This window comes from Rhopalosiphum maidis, chromosome 2 (genome assembly GCF_003676215.2).
Source record: "Rhopalosiphum maidis isolate BTI-1 chromosome 2, ASM367621v3, whole genome shotgun sequence".
Taxonomy (NCBI): Eukaryota; Metazoa; Arthropoda; class Insecta; order Hemiptera; family Aphididae; genus Rhopalosiphum; species Rhopalosiphum maidis.
Genome location: NC_040878.1, coordinates 24,802,481 through 24,829,293, shown reverse-complemented (window position 1 = coordinate 24,829,293; position 26,813 = coordinate 24,802,481). Strand labels below are relative to the sequence as shown.

The window sequence follows — 26,813 nt, the reverse complement described above, 5'->3', positions numbered from 1 at the left end:
TTTATGTCCTTGTCCATATGAGTAAGTATCGCGTACGTTGTCGTTTGTTGTTATGCAACTTCAGAAAACAGCTAAGACGAGAAAAATATAAAACTCAAACCCCACTCTTGCTAGCACATAATATTATCGTAAATTCGTACTGTTATGTATTTCGTGTAGGAGTCTCGGTGCATGTTCTTTTGCGCGTGCGCGCTGTATGCGTTCACGACTAAAGTAGTTAGCAGCGTTGGAAACCTTGATGCGGACATTGTCCTCTATCGCCAAGGTCACCTTAGATCTTCCAGAGCTCTCCCCTCCTCGACCTGGTTACTTCCGATCGTCTTTTCTCTGTGTGTATACCCCACACGGTATTTCAAGACACGCGTGCGTGCGCCGTACTTTTCACCGTCGTAACATGTGTGGTGGCTGATCATTCGTTTCATTTTCTGATTGTTTTAGGGCTTGTTGCCCTGGCGGTCCCTGTGAGGTTTTTTTCATGCCTCCTGGCGGCAGCGTCATCTGTTGCAAAACCGGTTAGATCATTATTATGTTGTATGTCAGTGGCTTCGGTGTTGTTATTATTGGTTGTGAAGTTCGGTCGATACGCTAACCGCTGCTAGTACGCCCTAACCAACCATCCGTCACTAGCTTTGTCAAATTAAACAACAACTCACTTCTTTTTTTCTCTAAGTCGATGCCATTGTTTAATATTAAACAGAATTTATACTCTGATGACTATTCTTTTTAGGATTGAGTTTCCACTAAATACTGGGACCCGTGAATATGTTTGTGGCTTGAAATAATCATTATTTATATTGTTTATTATTTCCAACATTTTCCATTTGGATCTCCAATAGTTTTTTAAAGTGGGCTGCATATATATTTTGACATCACTGGTCAAAATCGTCTGGATGGAGTAGAGATCTAATTATAATTAAATTGTAATTTTACAAAGGAAAACATTTTTTCATCGAATTTGACTAAGATAAATATATAGGTATACCGTATACCTAGGATATTGAAGTTCAAGATTAAGATATCTGTCAACTTAGTGGTCCGAATAAAAATGTTTGCCTAGTAGTAGGTTTGGTATCTCTGATATACTGAATATGATGGCCAATAGGTACTTGTCACGTTGTCGAAAATACATAATATGAACAAATTAATATTATTTATACAATAATTGTATAAATGTAATAACTAGAATAATTAGTCGTTAAAATTTTTACACTTCTATTATACAAATGTAGGTATGTGTTGAAAAAAATGGGTAGATTATAGAATTTTAAAAATTAAAATTAATTAATTAAAATAAATAGTTGGGTTGGATACAAAACTGGACGTGAGCATTTGTCATGTTTCCTAGGATCGTTGATAGCTACTGATATAGTTACAATATTCAATTCTAAAGTATTGATTAATCATTATATTCAAAGTTGATTTTAAATAAAGCTCTGTAAAAACTGCAGTTGCAAATAATTTTTAAAAATTGTTTCAGTATTCAATAGTTTTTATTAATTAGAGAAAATTGTTTGAAAAAATTAAAAATCGATTTTTAATTTTTCAAGTTTTTAATGAAGTTACCTGTTTTATTGTAATGCAAATTTTAACTTTACTGTTAAAAGTGCTCTATAGTAATAAATACTTTCAAAATGTGAATTCTGTAGTTAATTTTCCTCATTAGATTATGAATCTTATCATGATTATATATTTTTATTATATTGTACTTAAAAATAAATTAAATTTTGTTTGTAGATTGCATCCTCAACAAAAAAGTTATGGGGAGTTGAAGAAGGCAAAGAAGATGGACCTAAAGGCATACTTAATTTAAATGATCATCATCACCAAATGTGGAGAGATTCTACTTGGAGTTCTAATAGTACGTATTTGATTTTTTATTTAATGAATAATAATTGTATTATTATTAATTACTATATACCTAACTTATTACTTTAAATAAATTCTTGTTTTATTATCAATTATGAAGATATCCTATAAACCATTATATTGGATTTAGGTATTACAATTATATATTTCTTATACGCTTTGTCCCATATTAATTATAATATAGTATAAGAAATTAAACTTGAAACGTCATAGTTTTCAAAAAAATTGATTAAATTAATATACCCAGTAGTCAAAGAAATTATAAATCCAAACCATACTTTTGATAGTTACCGTAAATAATTAATTAATAGTTATGTGTTTTTTATGTGTTGAATAATTTTTAAAAAGAGTCCATATTGAACAAGGTTAATTAATAACATATCTGTCATGCCTTTATTTTTACTTGACTCTTTAATGTGAATATACATTAAGCTAGTCTTTAATAAGTCTGGAAGAAAACCTATTGTTACTAAATAGGAAGTCTAAAGAATAAATTAAAATTTTTATCTGGTTTCTAATTTTTATGTATTTTCAATCAAACAAAATTATGATATTTATAATTTATATATTATTTGTTGACTTAAAATCAAATTACTCATATTAACATTTAAGTAGATAGTCGTTTTTAATCATTTTAAAATAATTTGTTTAAATTTATTAATTGTTATCTTATGAAATATAGTGTTTTTATTATAAATATGTACTACCGTCTACCGTAGAAGTAACTTCATTTATCCTCTAATAACATTTAGAATAGTATCAACAATTTAGTTGAGATAATAGCATGTATAATGCATACAACATAAATTAAGTTCAATGGAATTACTCGCATTGTCTTTTCTGCTTCATTGCAGTGAGTATACTTAAGATAAAAACTAAAAAAAAACCAGTTTTCAACTTAATAATTTTCATTTTCATTATTACATTAAGAGTAGTGCAGTCTAACAGAACCGGTTTTATCTTTTATATATTTTTAGATTACAATACATAATATTGTGTACCTATGTATATGAAGCAAAGAGATATTCTAATATTTTTACATTTTTAATTTATATGTAATTAATTTTATTTTTAAAAATGTATAATATGAATTCATATACATATAGTAAAAACAATTATAAATTCAAATAAATTCATAAATTTAAATTGTCGTTTTTTTCAACTTATCACAGATAAATAAATTAAATTGTAGCAAATTGTGATGTATAATATTGCTATAAACTAGGATTACAGAAAATGTATTTATTTCTCAAAACTAAACAAATATTTCATATTAATTTTTTTTTTTTTTTAGCAAGGAGAGGTGCTGGTTTTCCAGTGGGAAATGATTCTGGCAATATATTATCCCCAAGATCATCAGAGGCTGGAATTGGCATGAAGATGGTTGAATATGTTTTAGCTAGTACACCAAATAAAATGGAGCCCTTAGAGCCTAGAATGAGAAATTTAGTTATTGTATGTATATTTTAATATAATACACCAATATTTTAAAGTATTAAATGTCGGGTTTTTTTTTCAGAGTTCTAATGATGGCGAAACTATAAAGAAAGATAAAGAAAAACCACCTGGTTCTCCCTATGATTCTGTAAATAGTAATAAAAAAGAAATGGAAAATGGAAATTGTTCGACTGTTGTTCAACAAAATGGAATGGTAGTTGTTCAAAATGGCTTAGATGAAGATAAATATATCAAGTTAGTGTTGTTGGTTCATTTTGTTTGTTCAAATTAATACCCAATAATCTTGATAATTTTAAATTGTATAATATAATTCCCTTTATTATAATATTAAGTATTATTATTTGTTTTTGAAGTTATAAAATATTTAGTACTTTAAATTATTGATAGTAATTAATTTGGTTCTATAATATTTTAAAATAATGATTATATCTCTTAAAACTATTTTTATTTTTATGTTTTCTGATTTTGATTTCAAATTTGTAGTTAATGTTATTACTTAGTCTATTTTGAACCAATTTTTTTTATCATTACATAACTAATACTTCCAAAGAATTGATTTATGGGAACAAAATCTAAAATAATTAAGATGCTTATAATTATATATATATATTTTTTTTAATGTTAAAATATGTAATAAATTTGTTATATACAATCTAATCAAATTACTATGGTTAATGTATTGACTTTATTTATAAAATAACTTTTGTTGCTATTGGTATTGCTGACAAAAACCATATAAAGTATTTGAAGTATAGAAATACTTATACATGTATTGTTTGGATAAATCCTGCACAAGAAATCTGGTGATAAAAGTCGGAGGACTGGCTCAAAAGTCTGCACCATTTTCTTCTACTATTTAGAGTATAATCTAGGAATACAAAATTATTTAATTCACAAAATTAAATTATAAAATAATAAAATGAAAACTTAATTATATATTTAATTATTTTTTTCTCTTACAATTTCAAGTACAAAAAATCAAAATACAAAAAAAAAATCCACTATTTAGGCAATCTGATTTATATCACATTTGTATGTTTCCAATTTATCTTCCATATAATTATATATTTAAGCTATAATCAATATTATTACCACAGTTACCAAATATATGTATATACATACATATATTTTTCTCATCAATGTTGTTTAAGAAGTGACAAGTATTATAAACTGAGTTTTCCACTCCTTGAATACTGTGAGAGGTTTTATTCAGTTAGTTTGTTATTTGAGAGGTGGTTATAATAAATTTAAATTAAAAGAATATTTTTTATGGATATAAATATATTATTAGTGGTAGATGTTTATCATAAACTTGTTTCTTCTGTTCAATAGAAATATTTTTGTAAAATGTCTTAAAAATACACTTATGTAAAGACTATATATTTTAAATCTTTATATATCAAAGAATAATATTTATTAATTATTGGATTAAGAAATAGTAATCAAAAGTAATATTGTAAATAAAAATTAATTCAATATTTCATAATTTTAGTTTTGTGAATTAAATAATTGTAAAAAAATGAATGGAATTTTTCACTGAATATTTGTTAGGATACAACTAAATATCGTGTCTATATAAAATTATATTTTGTAGCAAATATCTACATTTTTTTTGTTAGTTGTATGAATAAATATATATGTTTAAATTATATTATTGTCTTAGTACCTTATAATAAATATATTTTTGTATAATAATATAAATGTGCATTGCTATGATATAAAATGACTGAGAATCATGATGAATAAATCTTCATATTATTTTATTATTAGTAGGCAATAAAATGTAAATATAAATGTATAGTAGTAGTAAGTATTTAAGTATTAATTAATTTTAATTTTCTTATTATTTTTTGTATTGTTAAAAACTTAAAATTCTAAATACATGTTTATGTTTTGCTTGTGTTATTTGATCATAACATTAATTTATTATATTAATTATTACTTAATTAAAATGTATTAATAATATATTATTTGATTTATATTTTTTTTATACGTGCATATTTTAAATTTATATCCGCGATCGCTATTAATGAATAGTTGAGTTTTATTAATTAATATTCCAGTAAAGGTTAACTTACTTTTACATTTAAAATATAAACTAAGATTGTATCCCAGTGTATATTATATGTATATACTCCGATTAACTATATTTATTTTAAATCTAGGTTTCATAATATTACCATTAATATTATATACTTATAATGTTATTAACTTATTGTAATATTTATCTATGAAATAATTATAAAAATATAGATTAGATGTTATGAAATGTTGTGATATCAGTTTAAGAGGATATCAGTGCATTTTGTTTTCTTATACCTTCAGATAGCATACCAAACAGAACTAACTTTATGTAGTTGGTTTAAAATTAGATTGGAGCTATCATCAAATTTAATGTTAAGAAAATCTGTGTTTTTCTGTGCTTTTTTTACAATAATTAAAAAATAAAAATAAAAAGACCTTACTTTAAACTTAAATTCTTAATTTTAAAACAAGATATGAAAATTTTAAATTATAAGAATTAAACACTCATAATTCATATAAATTTAAGATTAGACCACAGATTGTTCTTAATTTAAAATTTGATAATGAGGGTTAATATCTAATATTTAATTTAATACTATTTAGATTGTTTCTTTTGTAGATTTGCTACATTTTGCATGGGTAAGATAGAAAACAAATGTGGGCTAACATATATATATATTTGTGCATTTCTTAACTTATATTTCTATAATCTTATTATTTGTGGTTCTTATGTAATTTTTCAGTGTTGATAATTCTACTATTTTAATTTATTACTATTTTATTTGTTTTATTTATATAAAAATAGTTATTTTTTTTTTTGTATCATGTATTTGATTTTTGATTCATAAATTTATCTTGTTAGGCTACCTATGCTAAGCAATTTTTATTTAAAATTTTTATTATTATTTCAAATACTTAAAAAATTGTTTGTTTTTTATTATTTTTTATTGTATTATTTTTTTAAAAAATTGTTTATAATAATTTCATTTTTAACTTCTTTTTCCGAAGTAGAATATTTTTTGGTGTACTTTGATGAATAAAAGTCAAATTTTAGTCATGATTTATGAGCCATAAGTATTTAAAGTTCAATGGCACAAAGTCATCCCTCTTAATGTTGGTTCATTATTTTGGTCATTTAAATTGAATACTTCTAACTTAATATCTACCATGATTGAGTTTTCTATAATGAAATATTTTTTATATTCTATTTTGGAATTAGAAATATAAAATTTAATTTGTCATTGAATATAGAATAGTGTATTCATTTTTTTAATATTATTTTATACTTACTTATCTATATTAACTATGTTTTTTATAATGATGAGTGTCTTTCTTAGTAATTTATTATTTTGTATATGCAATCATAAACTATATCTTTTATTAATAGTTGAATCATAAAAAGTGTATAGTTATTTAAAATAAATAAATGTTATTAATTTATGCTACACACAAATTAAGATATTTGTAATTTTAACTGACATAAACTATAATTTTAATGTATATATTCCTATAAATGTATTAAGTATTTATTATTGAATTAAAATACTTGAACACCTAATGTACAGTTAGTTTCAAAATAATATAAGATTCTCATTTTTTTATACATTAAAGTTTTATACATTTTTTATGATATTTTAGCCGTCAAGCATCACCATGTGAAGAGGAAATCAACAAAAATGCAATGAATGCAGTTTCAAATAATCAAGTAGCTAATGCTAATTCCAATAATGTAGTGGTGATTGACAGTTTGCATGGTGCACTACACCAAGGACAACTAATGAATCATCATCACCATGGTATGACTATGCCTTTACATCAACAATTCCAAGTACAAGGCGATCCACAACAATTGGATCTCAATTCATACCATGCCACCAATGCTCAACAACAACAAGGCGCTATTGACTCCCAGGGAAATGTCATGACTCCGTTTGACATACAGGTATGTTTTATATTACATTTGTACAAACAAATTTTTAAGTAGATACATTGTTAAGAAGATGCTTTACCTACATATTATATATTATCACTGTTTTTCTAACGTACAACATAAGATTTTGTATTTGACAGAAATATTATTTTGTTGTTGGTTTTAATATTTGAGTCAATTTAACTTTTATAAAACTTTAAGGTAAGAATATTATCTATTAATAACAGGATCTCATAGAATCTTATAAATATTGTAATTTTAAAGCAATTAATGAGCATTTTACAGTGATTATATTTTACATTACTTTAACTCACTTATAAATGTAAATATTAATAAAAGCCTGTGATAAGCTCCAGATAATATTCTAACTTTTATGCTTATAATAGGAAAATGGACTAATATTAAAGTTAACAACATGAATTGGTATGATAGAATATGTAAGATAGAAAAAATGCTTGTGGACACGGGTGTCCTTTAATGTAATAATATTTTATTAAGTTACTTTCTGAAAAAAAATCCTATTATAAATATAAGTGTTGTTTTTCAAACATGTATTTTATGATATTTTAATTATTTAAAAATTAAAATATAACAATTAAATTCAATATTTTTAATTATTAGTTGATTTTTTTTCTTGAAAATTTACTTTATAGGTAACTATTTATTTACAAACAGAATGTTGATTTTACTTTTTTGAAATTAAATTTTTTATTTAAATAGGTATAATAAAATTAATTAATTAATCTCTTATACTTATCTCTATATACTACGTGCTATAACACCTGTTGTTTAACTTATATTACTTATGCAAATAAAATACATTTTAAAGCACAGTTATAAAACTGTTTAGATCTGAGTGTATTCATTCCTGAAACTGTGAATGATGTGTTACGTATCAATGTAAATTGATACGACATTTAGGGCTTAATTTTCGGAATGCATTTTAGGGGACTGTTAGTGATAGAAATATCAAATGTACTACCTATACATTAATCATTTTCCCGGGATTTCTTTGCATTGCACTAATGATTTAATGATTTACGGTGGTTAGTTATTAACGTAATTGTGTACTGTGATACGATAATGGTTCGATTTACAATTCTTGAAAATGTAGAGCTTGAATGCTGTTTTTTGAGATAAATCCACCGAAAATATCGCAGTTACCACCTTGCGAGTATGATGTAAGTTACATACAACTGTTGTACTACAACAATGATCGTTGTATAAGGTCGACTTAGTAATTTCCGTCCATATTGGTATACGGCTCGGTTATGGTTCCGATATCTTCCTTTAATCTGTCATTTAACTAAAAAGTTGTTTTTCTCTTTTCTCCCGGTTTATTTAAATTATTCATATAAGTAAATGTTACATATGCTGGATATGCAGGGGTATTATAATACTGGACATCAGTATTATTAGAAATTTTGTGAAATTTTTGAGGAAAAATTTAAAGCTTTTTTTCGTTTGATGCTTGAATGACTCGAACGTGTGATACTCATATTATATATTTTTATTAAGGGGTTTCGTGTATGCAATTATTTGTAGTGCGTGTATTTAGTTTAATAGTGTTATTTTTGTGCGCCAGCGTGGTTTGCGTCCGAAGGATATTGATTATGATTACTAAAATGGGACCAGGATATTGCTTATTACCTATTATGTTCTCTAAAACTGTATACGTTCACATGTTACACATAATTATTGCCATAGGTAACGGATACTTTTATGCACCACCTGTTAATGAAATAAAAATTGGTCATTTTTGTACTAATAAAGAAGGAGCTAATAATAAAGTACCCGAGTCATATCGTTATTATATTTCTAAAAACGGATTAAAGTTATTATTAACTTTAACTTTATTTTTTTCTTTACATTGTCGATTTAATATTAATTTTTAAGGCTTAAAGATGAAATAAAAGTTATTTAAAGTCTACATTTTGTGATACGTTTGAATTGTTTTCTGAATAGTAATTATGCTATGACTATGAGATATTACGTAAGAACGAAATTAAAAATTTTTATTGGAAAAAAAGATTTTTTACCCCAAATTTCATAAACATTCAAAGGTATGTTATGAATTTATTATTTTATTTTTATTCTTTTTATTATTTGTGTATTAAAAAAAAATATATTTGTTTAATTTAAATTAAATTAAATTTGAATTAATCTGCATAGTTTCTAAGAAATTCAGAGTTTTTAAGTTTCACTCGACAAATACTTTATGATATGATATAATATTTTATTTTATGCTTATGACATAATTTTCCGTTTCATTATATAATGTAAATTGTATTATTTATATTCTATTGGTTTCAAGATTCTATATTAAAATATTTTTAAAACTACCTAGCACTGAGTTCCATTTTGCAATACAATTACACGGGTGTCGGGTAAAATACTATATCAGGAAAAATGTGTACTAAACAATATATGTTAAGTTAAAATATTACATAATGATAATTTTTTTAAATCTTCCTATGTCTAGAATTATTTTTTTAAATACGATCGGCAACGTCGCAAATTCATTTTGCGCGGAATCTTGTGAATGAAGGTATACGGAAATATACGGAATCGTGAATCTACCGATTTAGACATATCAAGCTTATTTTAAACAGAATTTAAGCATCTTAATTATATATTATATATTTATATGTGTCTCAGTTATTAATGCGAGGAAATCAGTATAGGGCCAATGATAATAAAATAATAAAATTCTTCTTCTTTCATTTCGATCTCATCAAAGTTTTGTGAAAATGTATATCAGTAGTTTGTCTAACCGTAAAATTAAGAAATGACCCCCAATATAAGTGATTAATATGATAAATAAATAATGATTTATATTGTCATTTGTCACATATAGCTACACATACATATTTCTACGGATGATGATAATTCGATATTTTTCTATTATTGTTGGATAAATGATAACCTATGTCATATTATAGATGTTTATTTATATTATTATTTTTAAGTAATGCTGTAGCCCTGTAGATATATTTAATATTTATATTGTTATTTATAATAAATTAATAATGTATATTTTATTAAATTTATTATGGTTTCATTATCTTGTTTCTAGTAAATCAGTAATATTTCAAAAGTGTTTGTTGAATAGTTTACTTTTTTACCGGTTTTCTTTGTATTATATTGATTCAGAGTAGTTTTAACAAATTTCGTTTAAATTTAAATATAATATAATTATAAACTTGGTAATAATTAAAATTGTGACAGTTAGGAGGTACATTCTGATTTGATTACATTTACATTAAAAATTATAATTGCTTAAGATTTTTAATAATAAATAATAATATAGTTATATTATTATCACTAATTATTATTGAATGTTCTATAGATCATTAATTTATGGTTTCTAGAAAGAAGGAGTTACGTCTATATTAATTAATATTTAATTATAATGATAATTATCTTAATATGTTCTGTTTATATAAATTATAATTAACTTTTACAGAATCATTTAAAAAAAAGATTCTATCATAATTTTTCTCGTTGTGTAATCAATACTCAGTAGAATATATATATATTTTTTATTATTCCTACTACCTTTAACTTTAAAAGTGGCTACGTTGCAAGTAAATCCCATTTTTCATGTGGAATATTTATATATTACATTCATATATATAAATATTTATTTTTACCTATTATGCTTTATTCTGATATTTATTATTATTATTATTTTAAAGTGCATCCTTTTCTGTCTGGTTTTTTGAATATTTTTGTGTTTACAAATAATCTTTTTTCAATAAACGCGTGCCAAGCATTACATTTTTCGCCAATAAGCATTTTCAATGCGCACATAAATATGTCAGATATCACACTAACTGTTGCCAGAATAGTAGTAAATATTTTGTCGTTGTATGAATTTTGCCAGGGGGAAATACAGGAAAAGTATTGAGTAATTTTCTCTCCGATAAAAATAGTAAGATGTTATAGGTACTTTTATTCTCATGAACCAAATAATATTAAGTTGGCATTCAAACGACATTATGGTTGTATTTATATTATGAGTTTCTATATTCTTTTACAATATTTAATAAATATTTTTTGTTAACTTTTAAAAATAGTATATTGAGTAAAGTTAATAATTGATAAAAAAAAATAATCCAGCAATAAAAACAATTGATAATATTAGTTCAGTAATGGTAAAAATCAATTATAATTATTACAAGGTGAACAAATTACTATCTCAAGTTTAAAATTTAAAAATTTTAAATTAAACAAGTTATATTGTCTTTTATGAATAAACAAAAGCTAAGGATACAATTTTTTTTTTATTAAAGAACAACTAAATACCTTTTTTTAAATAATTTGAGGTGTATATTTAGTTAATGATATTATAAAGGTGTTTGTGTTTTTTTCATTGTTAAGTATTGACACTAATTTAATATCTTGTCTTACGTGTTGTCTAAGTTGAACATTTATTTATATTATATGGACGCACTTCATTTTCATATAATATACACTATGGCATGCACATAATGAATGTCGACGTGATTTAAATTGATTTAAAGATAGTTTGTTAATATTTCTATGTTTGGAATTGAGACGGATTGACAGTTCGTGTACAGTGTACACATTTTAGTATTTAAATAAAGTGAAAATTCGCTTTGTTATCGGTGACATCAAAATAAAAATATTTTATGTGTAATATATTGCAGATTTGTAAATGTATATAATTTATATTATATTGAGTTAGGTTTAGGTATCAACTTATTTAGGTACTTTAGTATACTTATATTTTTTTTACATTTGATCTCGAATATATACATTATTAAAATCGTTAGGGTTTAATTTTTTTTATGTAACTATTTAAAAATTTTTCGTTAAATTGTTATTAGTGTTATTACTAAAATTTTGCTTTTATATTGATAAAATCAATGAATTATTTTTTGAGATAAAGTTTAGTTTACTATCAATACTATCCATTTGGAAGTGTTTTATAACGACATTAGCCTTTGCGCAAGTGTTTGTCGTTCACACGGGTTGGGGTTGCCCTAAATTACCGCTAGTAAAGGAATGAAGATAGTTCAAGCAAAAAGTGATGGATATTGATCTCAATTCTCTTGGGATGGATAAAATTATAGGTCAAAGAGTTGATGCTTTTTTTCTTTCTAAACATAAGAAATCATTAATGAACTCTATATATACTTAAGTACATATACTTAGATATTGTACTGATTTTATAGTTTGAAATACACTTAAGCTTATTTTGAATAACATGGTCTATTATAGTTATCACATTTTTCTAAATCAGAAACTTTATTTTAATGTAAAGAATAATTATAATGATAATAATCTGATTCTGCACGGTGTTGCTTGTGACAAACTAAGGCCAATGGATATACCCTATATCTTAAACTTTGTTAAATACGCAAACTATACATTTTTAGGTAACACAGTAGTTTAAGTAGTTTTGACTAAATATAAAATATACTGGTTTAAAATGTATATTATTTTATAATTATTTTAATTCTGACATATTAACAGCAACCTTATACAAACATAAAAATATTCGTTTCCACGTGTACCTATACTCCCTTTTAATATGCAAAATTTAAAAAATTGGATTCGAGGTGCGCATCTTTAGGTATAAGATTGCCTATGTATCAATTTTAGAACCATGAATGTGATATACCTTACTGTGATTATTTTAAATGGAATTTTAAACTATTTTTTTCGATGTATGATAATTTTTGTTTTTTAATTTTTTCTTGCCAATCTGCTTTAAAATTATTATCTTTATTTATTTTAAATTTTCCATATTCGAAGAACACGTACGTTTTTAATTATTATTTTGGTGCATTATTTTCATAATTTACTCAAAAACAACGAGAAAGTGGAACAATAAGTCGTGTTTTAAATTTAAATAATGTGTGCCAGATAGCTGTTGAATTAATATTATGCATTCATGCGAGTCATATATTATGCTCGTATTTCAAAGACATTATATTTTTTGTTGTAAATAATGTATAATATTTAAATAGTATTTACAGAGTTTCTTTTAATATGTCGTATAAGATAATTATATAGTAGAATACACGTGTTAAGGTAGTTTTAGGAGTTTTTGGTTAGAAATGCTTACATAATATAATGATTTTTAGTGTTAATTTGTATTTTCATGTTTTCAAAATTCATAGGTAACAATGTTTGCCTGTATTTATTTCTTATTTAGTTTTACATATAGGGTTTACATTTACTTTATTAATATTTAACATATTTTATTATTATAATTTGTTAAGATATAGGTCATTAGTCATTAATATATTGTTTAAATCGTCTAAATAAACCTCGCCACTTATTTAAGTACATTATTTTCATTATTTTGTCTAAACTAATTTATATTGAAAAACGTCAATAAATCACGTTTGTTTAGTAGTTTGTACAAAACAAATTTTAATTAAAAAACAATGCAGTCATTATTATTTTTCACGAAACTGTTAAGAAGTATATTATTAACAAGACGAATCAAACCACGTGCCACTTAACAAATGTGCCAATACCCGTTAAAAGTTTTCCAGCTGTAGTTGGTGTGACATTAAATTGTATAGTGGTTTACGAGCTATCTTAAATAAATCATGGGTCTAACAAGAGGAGAGTAGTAGTACGCGACTCACCGGTTGTTTTTACGCACGGGGAATCATTACATTATGTGGTTTTCGTAAACTAGGTAGGTATATTACACAATTAAATTTTCCGAGCGTTCAGAACAGATCCTCCTTTCTTTCACCTTATTCATTTCTGCGCATTCTTACTACGCCACCGCGTATACATTTTTGTTGTCGACAACAAACATATAGCCAGGATTTTATTTTTTTTTTTTTGGGTGGGGTAGATCTAAATATTAATTTTTACGTGTATAATGTACAAAACCTTTTATTTTTAGTTTTTAAAAATTTCGGGGAGGGGATCCTAACCTCATGGACTTTCTTTGGATACGTGCCTGGTTCAACGGTGTCATCGGTGTGTAATGATAGAGCCCTGTGTACAAAACAGTAGTGGTAATGGTGTTGCATATAGATTGCTGCTTGTAGTGGTATAGTACTTAACATGGGTGGTTGGGTGGCGGGTTGGTAGGTGGATGGATGGACTGCGAACGCACTTTTTGGTGCCAATTAGAAGATGGATTCGCCGTTACTGCGTGCGCGACGCGCGTACATACGTAAACACATTTGTTCCGCACTGACAACACGAAGGCAGTCGTCATGCCACCCTCCTCAGTGTCATAAACTCGCTATTGTTACACAACAGCGGCATCGGCGAGTGCGTTGACACGTGTAAGCGCACGCTCGTTTCCTAGACCACGCGCAGTGTTCTCCTCCAGACGTGTTGGTGGAAGAGTATGAGGACAAGGCGATAGACGAGGAGGACGACGTAGACGGTTAGACGTTGGGGGTTTTGACATAAATATAACCATTATAACAACGTCGCTGTGTATACGGCTGTATTATCTTCTGAGTACTTTCCGGTGGAGTTGGCCGTGTCATCATCAGGTGTTTACGCGCGCTGCAGTAGCGTAGTAGAGTATTGGGTCGTCGGCATGTAGAGTGTTCTCTCTCTCTCGGTGGTGTGGCGGATGTTAATATGTGGAATTTGCCGGCATGCACGCGATGGGGTTATTAATAGAGAGAGGATAACCGCTGCCGGGCGCATCGGTGTTGTTGGCAACCTTAGACAGGGTGCGAACAGAGTCGCACACCTTGACTGGCCTGTTGTCGGCCGGCCAGATTTTTCCCTCGTACACACCTTTCTGCATCGTTTAAAAAAGTGCTACTAATAATAAAACGACGGCGGAGAAAAAGTGCGTGGAAGTAAAGTTAGTGTAGTGTTTACGTGTTTACGTGTGTGTGTGTGTGTGTGTGTGTGTGAAGAAGAGCGAACAAAAACTGTGTGCGAGAGGTGGAAAAAAAATCAACAAATCTTTGGGATCGGACGCCGTCGGCCGACGTCGATCAATCAGTGTCGACCTAAATACCAATAAAATCGAGGGAGGATATAGTTTAGAGTTGTGCGCGCGTGTGTGTGTGGGTGGGTGAATAAACGTGAAAGCGTGAAAGGGCTAGTGTATTTTTTTTATTCGTCTTAACACCCTACAATCTTTAGTTTTAGTTAAAAGTACGACAATTCAATTATAGTATTAAGTACGTCTAACAAAAATTTGTCTTAATTTCAATGAATAATATATTAAACAAAAAAAAAAAAATTATATTTGGGATAATAATATATAGGATTTTATTGTTATATATAAATTATGTAATACATACTTCTCATCCAATAAATGCTGTGAAAAAGTGAATGATTACTAGTGTTATTTGCCGGTATTTTAAAACTACATTATTCTAAACTTTAGGCAATTACTGTTATTATTTTAAAGTTATATACGTTATTATATCTATGTATATTAGACAAGTTTAATTGTTTAGACATTTAATTTAACATTAAGCTTGCTATACCTAATTTGATATCAATAAACTTAAGAAATAACTTTTTAATTTTTATTTGTCAACCCAGATTTTCAAGGGGACTTAACTACTGACCCGTTTACTAAAATAAATCGTACCATTGCACTATAGAATCCTAGAAGGTATTGTTAGTTTATACTATAGTTAGTTTCATTACAGTTCTTATTGTTGATTAAACCTAGATATATTTGAGTTACCCCATAAATAAAATCGATATTATCATTTGAGGATGAAAAAGTTATTACTACAATTCCCAAGTCACGAATCTTGACCAATCGAAGGTAGGCATGGCAATCCAATAGTAAGTTATACTATTAAAGTATACTTCGCCGATGAAATACTCGTATCTAATTTCCATTAGCTTAAAGTTATTTTTCATATATTTGTGTTACTATGTTGGCAAAGTATAGAACGAGGCTTTAGAATTTCAAATTTGTTTCTATTATGTTAAAATTAATTGGATAGGATTTTTTAGTACCAAACTCAATCCTTTAAATAATCAGATGTATTAACCAATGTAATTGTTTATTTATTTCTATACCAGTAGGTAATTTGATATTAATACAACAATTTGTTACTTAAAAAAAAAAAATTGTTATTACCTAACTATGGTATTGTTTGAATAAGAACCGTTGGTAAATTTCGTTTCATTCGATATTTTATAATAATTAATTTGTGAATTATAGAAACATTGCCAGTTACTTGTAAATATTGAGCTTCATTAATAAATATTAAATAAATTTAACGAGTTTTTTTATCCCAGCAATTGAAGGAACCAACGGTAAATTATGTTGTTTATATCATTAATCTATTATGTTGAAAAATAATTATTTTATTTATTTTATTATCGTCTTTTAGACATTTAAGACAGCTGTTAGAAAAGTAACTTTAATCCCCTTATTATATATTTGCTTTATTGCTTACCATTTTTTTTTATATAAATACCTTTATTTATTTTAATCAATTTCTTGGTTAAAATTTTTGAGATTAAATAATTGCAATTATGTTTTTAAATTAATGTAAGTATTGAGATTTTTTAAGTAGTTGTGAATTATTTTCTATTTCTTTTTACATTACTAATTCTATTTTTTCAGTTATTTTATTAGATACATTTAATACGTATAACATGTATCTACATTGTGTACAATTTTTTCTCGTGGGTTATGTTTTAAATTTTAGGTCATTGAAAATTATAAATGTAAATGTGTTTTTAAAAATTAAGTTTATTTTATCCGTTTTGCAAAATAAAAAAATACAGCTCAATTTGAATAAGCTTTTCTAAAATATTGGAGCTATCAATAGATAAAGTATTTTAAAATTCATTATCGAGTAAAAGAAATGTGGGTTTGAACGTTTGAATAGTAGACATTTTATTTATTTTTTATTGTTTTATTAAATAAAACTTTTATTTGTGATTTATATTTTTTGTTCATTTTAAACCAACTATAAAATAATACCTGAACATAGAAAGACTTCATAATATAATTTAAACTTTTTACCTTTAACATTGTTTGAAAAATTAATTCGAATAATTCATATTAGGTATTTGTGTGTTGTTATGTTTTTATTTATCGATTTATTTATTTTTATAATAGTACCTATTTAAAGTCAATAATTATATTATATTCAATTAGTTAATAACAAATTGTATATTATGTAGGTGGTTATTATTTGGAGAATGCAAATATACAATTTCTATTTAATAAACCACGATTATATACAATTTTTGTGGTTTGGCTATTTCCCAACGAGTTGTCACCATTTATGATTTGGACCATTTCACTTTTCATAAGATAATAAAACCTCTCATTTCTTTCTACTTAGATTACATTTTATGAACTCAATTTGTCTTTTTTCAAATAATTTCCTGCGGATCACGTTCCGTTTAATAATTCGTTCTCGCCATACATTAATCATTAGTCATGCCCCACGAGGGTGGTTCTGCATGACGGTTTCCGTTCAGGTGTCTATTTGTGTCCTTGGCGAATCGCTTTCAAGTGTGTCAATATAAATGACTGCCTTGTGATTTATAATCTTTATTTCTATTTATATCGGCACAAGGGTTCAATAAATTTAAAGTGAATGATTTTTGAAACTTGAAATCGTATGTTGTTTTGTCCCTTCATCTTATAATATTATTGTATAGTTAGTATTAATAATTCAATGATGACATAAGTAAATAATACTGAACTAAATACTTTTTATATTTTATACATAAATATTATACAAATAAAACATTATCCGACTTTATATTGACATTATTTTTTTTTTCTTTTTTAATCATATTTTTTTATGCCATTTTTATTCTTTAATAATTTTAATGTTTAAATCCCATCTTCTTGTATATACGCGAAAAAGGTCTAAATAACGATATAGAACTAATTAATAATGGTGTTGTCTTGTTCAGACTCTGGTAGTTTGGCAAAAACTCTGCTTCCCCTCATTCACCTCTTTCTTCGAATCATGTGTATCGCTTGTAATTACGATGCTTGTTCATATAAAAATCATTAAAGCTAATGGAAAATGCTGGATTTGACGTGTTGTTTTTGCAATTAGACACGATGACTGATTTATGTCGTAATGTTTACGTTTAATTTTGTAAAATTTCATTTAGTTGTGTGGTTCTTTCTAAATGTAGGTACTTGTATTTTCGCAACTTTAAACCAAGTATAATCTAAATGCTGCTATCAATTGATAGTTCACAACATCGATAACGATTTTGTGACATTTGATATCATAAGGTAATTTATACATCATTTCCTTGCGTTAACCAGTTATTTTTTTGAGTGTCAATTTCATGCTTTTAGTTGTAAGCGGAGCATTTAAAAAAAATTCCTGAATCATTGCATGATAAGTACATAACGTGTAAAATGTGTCTGAATTGTATTTGCGTGTCAAAGTAGTAGATAGTATAACATATTTAAAAGTAAAGTATCATTTCAAATTAATTTTCCATTTAATGTAGAACTTTTGTGTTAAATGTTATTAAAATTGTCTGTTTTTCACGGTTCAGATTTTAACGCAAACGAGTTGAATACTTTTTTTTTCTTAGTGAAACGTCTAACGGTGTAGTATTTGAGAACGTTATTTTCGAGCACTTAGTATTAACGTGCCAAAAAATGTACGTTATAGTTACGAAAAAATGTATATTATTTACAAGCGTATACATATTATTATAGGTACATATAAACAACGAAATCACCCTTAACATCTTTTGGCTTGTAATGTCGTTACGAAACTATCATGACACGTTTGTTGTGTTATAAACGTCAGTTGTTGTAGAAGCTGTTGGTTTTTTTTTTATGAGAATTCAAGTGACCCACTAGAGGATTGAAAATTTCCTTTGACCCGTTATGTTTATTGGCCGCTGGCGACCACTGACCGGTTTTATACTATGGCGGTAGTGGTAACCGGGTCGTTATTAAGAAAACTGCAAAACGCTTGATTTTTTTTTTCTCTTGTTTTATTTGCGAACTATAGTCTTGGGGATTTGCGCACAAACTGATATTATCATCGCCCCAAATAATGTGCCCCCTGAGGTTTATTGTTAAGTACGAGTACGTGTACGAAAAAACGGGGTAGTTGTTTCGGGAGATTCATTCAAAAAAATTTTTTAAGTTAAAAAAATAAAATAAATCTAATATACATACATACATACATATATATATATAGATATTGGTAAATGAAAAATATTCGTTTATTTTTTTGTTTTTAAATTACAATTTTGTTTTACAACTACGTATTATTTGGAATGATTCTTGCCCTTACCCCTACTTATAATAAAAAAAGTTTAAAATACACGAGTGCGTGTACCCAAATTATTATTTGTCGATCATCATTTTACGCAAAAAATAATAATATTAAAAATAAGTAATAATCGTTGTTCGTGGGTTTCGTTGTTGTAATGTGCGTGTGTGAGAAGCACGCGCGTCAACGACCCACGGCGGCCGTGGTGAAGAACATCGCCGCCGTTCGACCATATTATATATTGTGGAGGTTGTCGACCCGTACGCGATGTTTTAGTCGGGCAACCGTGACGCGGCGATCTTTCGGGTGTAATTGCAGCGTTTTCGGACTGTATAGTACTTGTCATTGCAGGAGCGTGTGTGTGTGTGGGGGGGGGGGCTAATATTAAGTGAGAAACCGCAACGGTGTCGACATAGGTTCTGTATATAGATATGTAATTGAAAACCGAATATTGTACGATAGTATAACCAGTTTTATTTTAATATCAATAACAATAGGATTTAGGTAGTTAATTGATATAGTTGAATTTTTCTTTTATATTGTAAAATATATAAAATATTATAATTTCACTTTGTGTTAAATATGATGTACATTGTATATTATGGACATATTGTAAACGTATATTATGTTATGGGTGTTACAACTTAAAAGACTTATGATTTTGTTTTAAAATGTAAAAAATAAAAGTATGTACCTATGTCTAGCTGTTGATATGAAAGATTTATTTACCGCCCCCACCACTGGCAGATCACGCATAGTGAGCGTGAGAAATTGCTGGTTTCGATTGCAAATACGCCCGGTGAAAACTAGCAGTTTCCATGTTTCGATCGGATTCGCCGATTTTCTTAATCTTGGTGTTTTACGCTTTCGAAATTATTTTTTTTCTTCCACTTAAATCGGCAGTAAATAATTTTCTTCGGTTAAAAAGAGTAGATTGATACTTTTTTCATTGTTTTTTTATTCAATTCTACAATATGCCACCTGCTTAATAAACAATAAACATTTTCAGAGGCACATTAAATATGCGTTATCGCATCTTGTGTTATTTTTTTTTTACCTATATACCCATTGAATGGATTTTTGTTCGAATTTATTGTTTTATTACATTATATATGTTTAATTAGTTCGAGACATTGTCTACTCACTGACGACTGGCTGTAAATCTAAATTTTACTTTAAAAAAATATAAAAAAATGTTTGTATACAATTTAAAACATTTTATAGTGTTAAATTGTAAAGGCTGTCTTTGTATATTTATTACTTAGGTTATAGATTTATGTAAAATTGTAAAATGTATATATTGTGTTTATACATAAATTACTGTAGGTTGGAAAATTTAATTTAAATATATTTAACTAAGGTTGGTTATACCGTGTTAAAATAAAAATACTCTCTTGTTAGTTGTTACCAGCAAGATGGAAAAGAATAATACTTCTTCAGTAATATCATCTTATAGTCTAAATTTTAGTAAGTTTCAAGTAAACAAATTGAATTGTGTACTTACTAATTAAAACTCATTTTTAAATAAACTTTTTATAAAATATTTATTTAAAATTACATACTTCTGAAAATAAAGTCTTACTAAATATAATAAAATTTAAATAAATTCATTTTGAATACACAGTACCCAAAATATTAAACCTGATGCCTCAATGGTATTAGTACAATTTTGAAATTCATTACTTAATGGCAAATTATTCTAAAACAATATGATTATATTTAATAGTTAATTGCCAATGTATTAAATTTATTAGCATAGTAATTTAATTAATGTAGTATAATCTACAACTCAATTGTACATTTATTAATTAAAATAAAACAATCGTTTTTAAAAAAAAAAATTAAATTACTTAGTTGTATTTGTGAAATGTACTTACATAAATAGTATGTATACATTTTTTATTCAGTATACACTACGTAGTATACATGGTTTAAACTATAGTGTGTAAATATGATTTTCATAGATTTCATATAATAACAACTGTGTCCGTTAACGGACATTATTTATATTTTACTGTGTTATGTAGGACGTAGGTAAACAGTTGATGCAGTTGTTATAATATGTATCGAGTAATAAACTTACACTTGTGGGCATGTTATTTTCATAGGGTTTGCTATGGACAATTTAAGCGAGATAATAAAATCTTCAGGGTTTGTGCTGAATTCAAATATTCATAATTAAAAATCGAAGCCAAAAAATAACACAGATTCAAAGCACGCGTGTTTTTTCTTTTGAGAATCCTAATAAGTTTACTTTATATATATATCATTTATTAATTATTATACATAATACACGTCTTTCCCACTACACGGCATTGGGTGTTTCAACGTCATATTGGATTTCATTTGGTTAATGTCATTGCAACAGCCACATTATTGCAGTGTTCTTTATTGCGACGAGTGTATCAATTTATGAACTTGTTATTTCACGTTTACCAATGATTTTTAATTTTTTATATTATGACACATTTAGGGTCTTAATCTATGTCCCGGCTTTTGCGTGCGCTTGCATTTTATCATTCCGTTATTATACTTATTACAACAATATAAATTATATTATTGTATGCACTATATTATTGATAGACGATTATGCATACTATGTATACAATATACGTTGTACTTATCTACATAATATAAGTGCCTACCGTTGCCTCCGTGCAGTATATAATGCTTATGTAGATGCTAGAATTCCCGTTACGTGTTAGTCGTGCGAACATGTTCCATGCGCGCGTGCGTGTTCTTTACGGCCATGACGATTTTTTTCATTGTTTGCTTATTGAAATAATAATAAAAAAACAGCCTGACAAAGATCCCTTTTATTTTTTTTCGTTAAAAATAAAGTAGTGATTAGATGTCCTAAGACGTTCAGGGTCACGCGTAGTATAAAATTTATAGTTATATATATATGTATACCGCATACCTATATTGCTGTGACATACATTGTATATTGCAAGTAAACGAATTCATGTACACATTGGGCTTGGGGATGGTAGGTTGGTACATTGTATATTTATTTCCTTTCGATCTGTCCGCAGGTTGTACCATAGAACACTATATGAGAAAAAGGACTGTATTTGTTTTTAGACTAAATTTGGTTTTAAGGTCTCGTGGATACTTCATTATATTTGTCGCAGTTTTGCATAATATACGACATAATTCTTCTTTCATACGAGTATGTGTTTTCATAGTTGGAGACCAGGTTGTAGTGTTTGTATACCACTTCGGCCATGCGTTAAGAATTCAAGTTTAGTGGGAGAAATTTCTTGGTAAAACGAATTGTTTAATAACTGATTCATTTTGAAACAGTATTGACTTGTGTGATAATGTATGATAGATATAATTATTTTGGCCTGTATTATGATATTTGCCTAAAAGAAAATCCCAATATCTTAGTTTTTTAAATTTTAATATTAATTAGTCTTTGTCGTCTTTATCATGATTCTTATATTGATAGTATTATGGTTTTGTATAATGTATATTTGCTTCTTGAAAATTTGATTCAATACAGTTAAGCGCATAATAGGCTTGTGTATAGTGACTAATAATAAGCTATTATATGTTATTATATATGATTCAGAGGTTCCCAATCTGATATTGATTGTATACATATTACTGTTACATGTATATATGCTTTTTAATCGGGAAATAATTTATCCACGTACCTATTGTTTTCCAGTGCACGCGTAAACATCGCCTCATTATGTTTTTAGTATTTAAAAAGATAGACATTCGTTATGATAAATAGTAATTTGAAAAATAAAAATAAAATATAATAATAAAAAAGATTTGTTAAACTGAGTGCAAACATATTATTATAAACATTTTTCGTGAACGCATTAATTTTGTTTTGTTGTAGGTAAACAGAGTTTGACAACGATGCATGATATATTTTTTTTTATATCCGAACTATCTAAACGTGGCTAATATTATTGCTCTGCGGTTGTCCGGCAGTTTTGTAACTCATGAAAACACATAACTAGTCACAAAAAAAAAAAAAACCAAAAAAATTTTTAAATTATTACTACCGGTCATTAATTTTTGTTTTAAAACTATCTACTCGGAAAATCACGTAGTGTTGGATCGTCGTCGTCGTCCACGTGATTTGACCCTGCCATAATTCACTGACATTAATGTGCTTTGTGTACGTGTGCGTGACGCAGCTCCGTCACCGCATTGTTGCTTACTGCCCTTCCCGGTTTGGCTTTTCCCGCGCTGCCCGTAATCGCGTCGCATCGCTATAAATTTTGTTCGCTCGACCTCGCGATTCATCTCTTGCGTTTAATACTCGTCGCGCCTTTTTTCTGCGCGTACTGGGAAAACGTCGAAAAAAGGAACGACGTTAGCAGGGCGACCGTATACCAAGACGACGGTGTGTGGTGCGACGCGTCTCTGACTTACCTCTATACGCGACCGATCTATTTCGAGTGGATATCGTATTATATTATTATGTATATGCGTATCAGGGGCGTCATTTCACATTTTTTCAGAGGATGCAATACCAATATTGAAAATCTAAAGTAATACCAGTTACTCGCATGGTCCAGTCATCCCATGAATTTTTTCAACACACTTTTTGTATAAATGTAGATCATTTTATAGAAATTATAGTATAAAACAAATAACAATAATTTTATTCATGGGACGCATTTGCACATCCTTGCATTCCACAAATAACGCCACTGATGCGTATTGAAAAACATCACGTTGTTCGTGACTATCGACTTTGTATTTCTAGTAGTAGTAGTAATAGTAATAGTAGTAGTAGTAGTAGTAGTAGTAGTAGTAGTAGTAGTAGTAGTAGTAGTAGTAGTAGTAGTAGTAGTAGTAGTAGTAGTAGTAGTAGTAGTAGTAGTAGTAGTGGTGCTTCTGGCTGGCGGGTTGGTAGGTGGATGGCTGCGACGAGAGAAAAACGTTCAAAAGCATTGGCAATTCGTGCGCGCGGCGGTACCGATACACAAACCACCAACCGTGCACAATATTCGCTGCCATCGGTCGTCTATATTTACTTTGCCATAAGTCTCATGTGATAGAATATTTAAAGATAGTTACGCCGGATACGGATATTGGATATTGGATATGCGTACTCATCCCAATATTTGTTGTTTACGCACATTCCATATAGCGTTTTTGATTTTATTTTTATATTTTATTTCGCGTGGATGACTAAAAAACTATTATCGCTGCATGTATGAATTCGTTTCGATTTATCTTTCCCCCGAAATCGTCCCCCGTCAACCTCTGCGCATGTTCGGGAGAAAACGACATCGTAATGCGCTAGCCGTATACTTGTATACTATATATTTAATACTATATTGATGTCCGTTTGTTGTTGGTTTGATTGTGTGTGTATGTACTTTGTTCTTTTATTCGGAAGTGTGTCCGTGATGTGATTATAATATCGTCTGTAGTGGTTTTTTTGGCGGGGGACGGGTTGTAGACAAAATACATTTTGTTGTTGTTCCGGGACATAACGCTCAGAGTGCTTTTCGCACGGATGACTGGTAAGCTATATTTCTTTCGAATCGTTGACCTCAAGTACTCGCTGTATAAAAAAATAAATAAATATAAGGAAAACCTTTTAATTAATATCTAATTTTGTAGTGAACAGATGAGTTTGCACGTAATAATATAGACTTGCATCCGTTTTCTGTAGTAAATTAATTTTAAGAAACTAAATAAAAATTGATTATGATATTTGAATACTATATATGAGTACACATCACTATAGTCAGTGAACGGATTATAGATAAAAAAAAAGTTTGTGTTATGTTGTTCGTGTTGATTTAACATTATATTTTATTCATTTGAATCTATTGAATACTTTAAAAATAAGTGCCTAATACAAAGATTTAATATGATTCATCTGCATTACTTGTGAGCGGGTGAGCATTGCCCGATATAATATTAAACTATTTTTCAATTTGCAATTTACCCAGCGAAAAGTAGTATTTTTCTTCCTTACAGTATTAATGTTACTATACCTTGTAGTTTATAAGATTTTTTTTTCCATTCAATGTAAATCAACGTATCCACGATAATTTTAATTTCTTAAAACTTAGCGCGTCATTTCCTATGTTTCATACAATTTTCATGAGGTTTGCCGGTTGTTGTTTCACTTACATAAGACGTCTGTGGATTAAAAATAAATACGTTTGTATATACGGGAAGTATACAAAATTATTTACTTGAAAATTTAAATTATTTATATTTTAAAACTATAACTTACCGGAAGAGTTATATTATATTAATTATTATTTGTTATGTAAGTGCTTACTAAAACTTGATATTTTCTATAAAAACCTGACGTTTTTTTGGGAACTATAATACGTTGGATAAAGTAAATTAAAAAAGGTTCATCGGTAACACGAATTTAACCTAATTACAAGAGTAAAATGATTAAATCTGCCAATAACTTTTGTGTAAAGCGGCTTGAGGGTGAAATCTCAAATTTTTATGGACGCTGTTAAATGGGGTTATTTTTTACGCTCACCCCTCTTAAAGTCTTCTTATTAAGACCAGCTTTGGGTGTTTCTTTTGTGTATTCAAGACGTTTTTATGATGGCTTTTAAAAATATATATTAACTGTGGTATCCCAGATTTAATTTAATTATTAGAAGGTAAAAACTTGCCGTTTGGATGAGGGTAATGAACCTCTATGAAATGGATAGCTATTTATTTTGAAAAAAAAAAAGTTAAAATATTATAACCGTAGTCAAGCTGAGAAATAAAGCTCCGTTGAATCTATACGTCATGGAAATGTCTTAAATATAATTAAATTGTAGTTATTTATTTAGAAACGGTTACACCATACAATATTACTGAAAAGACTTGGCGTAACGATTCTTTTTAAAAATTTCTCTTAATGACGATTCGAGTAAGGTATACGATGTATTTACAGCTTAAGTATAATTAAAGTAGATTTGTTTTAATTGCTGCCGTCGTTACTTCATCGTATAAAGATTTATCTTGTGGCAGATTAACGATTGAGTATAGTATTATTTATATATATATATATTTCAAAGTAGAGCGTGCGTCAGTATTATTAACTATGTATAACTATAGTTGTTTTTAATTTTTCTTTTCATTGAGAATTTTTTATATATATGGTTATGAAGTTTTTTTAATTTTTATATTGTTGTACACTTTGCGCTCTAAAGTAACTGTTAATTGTAAATAAAAACCCTTCACTGTCATCGGTGATGAACAGCAGTAGTCAGTGGTGTGTTGTTATTTTTCATACATTTGCATATTCACATAGCATGAAATACGTTCTACACGCTGTGTACAATATAGTGTAATATTTTTATTCCGCT

The 26,813-nt window shown here is 27.6% G+C and overlaps 1 protein-coding gene across 13 annotated transcripts in view; it reads left to right on the top strand.

The window, feature by feature from the left end:
• LOC113555015 (maternal protein pumilio) overlaps window positions 1-26,813 on the top strand; it is a 98,492-nt gene that overhangs the window by 20,500 nt on the left and 51,179 nt on the right. For all 13 annotated transcript variants that reach the window (XM_026959286.1, XM_026959282.1, XM_026959281.1 and 10 more), the window contains 4 exons: window positions 1,735-1,858; window positions 3,161-3,321; window positions 3,386-3,558; window positions 6,988-7,291. In XM_026959286.1, coding sequence (XP_026815087.1) covers window positions 1,735-1,858; window positions 3,161-3,321; window positions 3,386-3,558; window positions 6,988-7,291 — 762 coding nt within the window. The remainder of the gene's footprint in view (window positions 1-1,734; window positions 1,859-3,160; window positions 3,322-3,385; window positions 3,559-6,987; window positions 7,292-26,813) is intronic.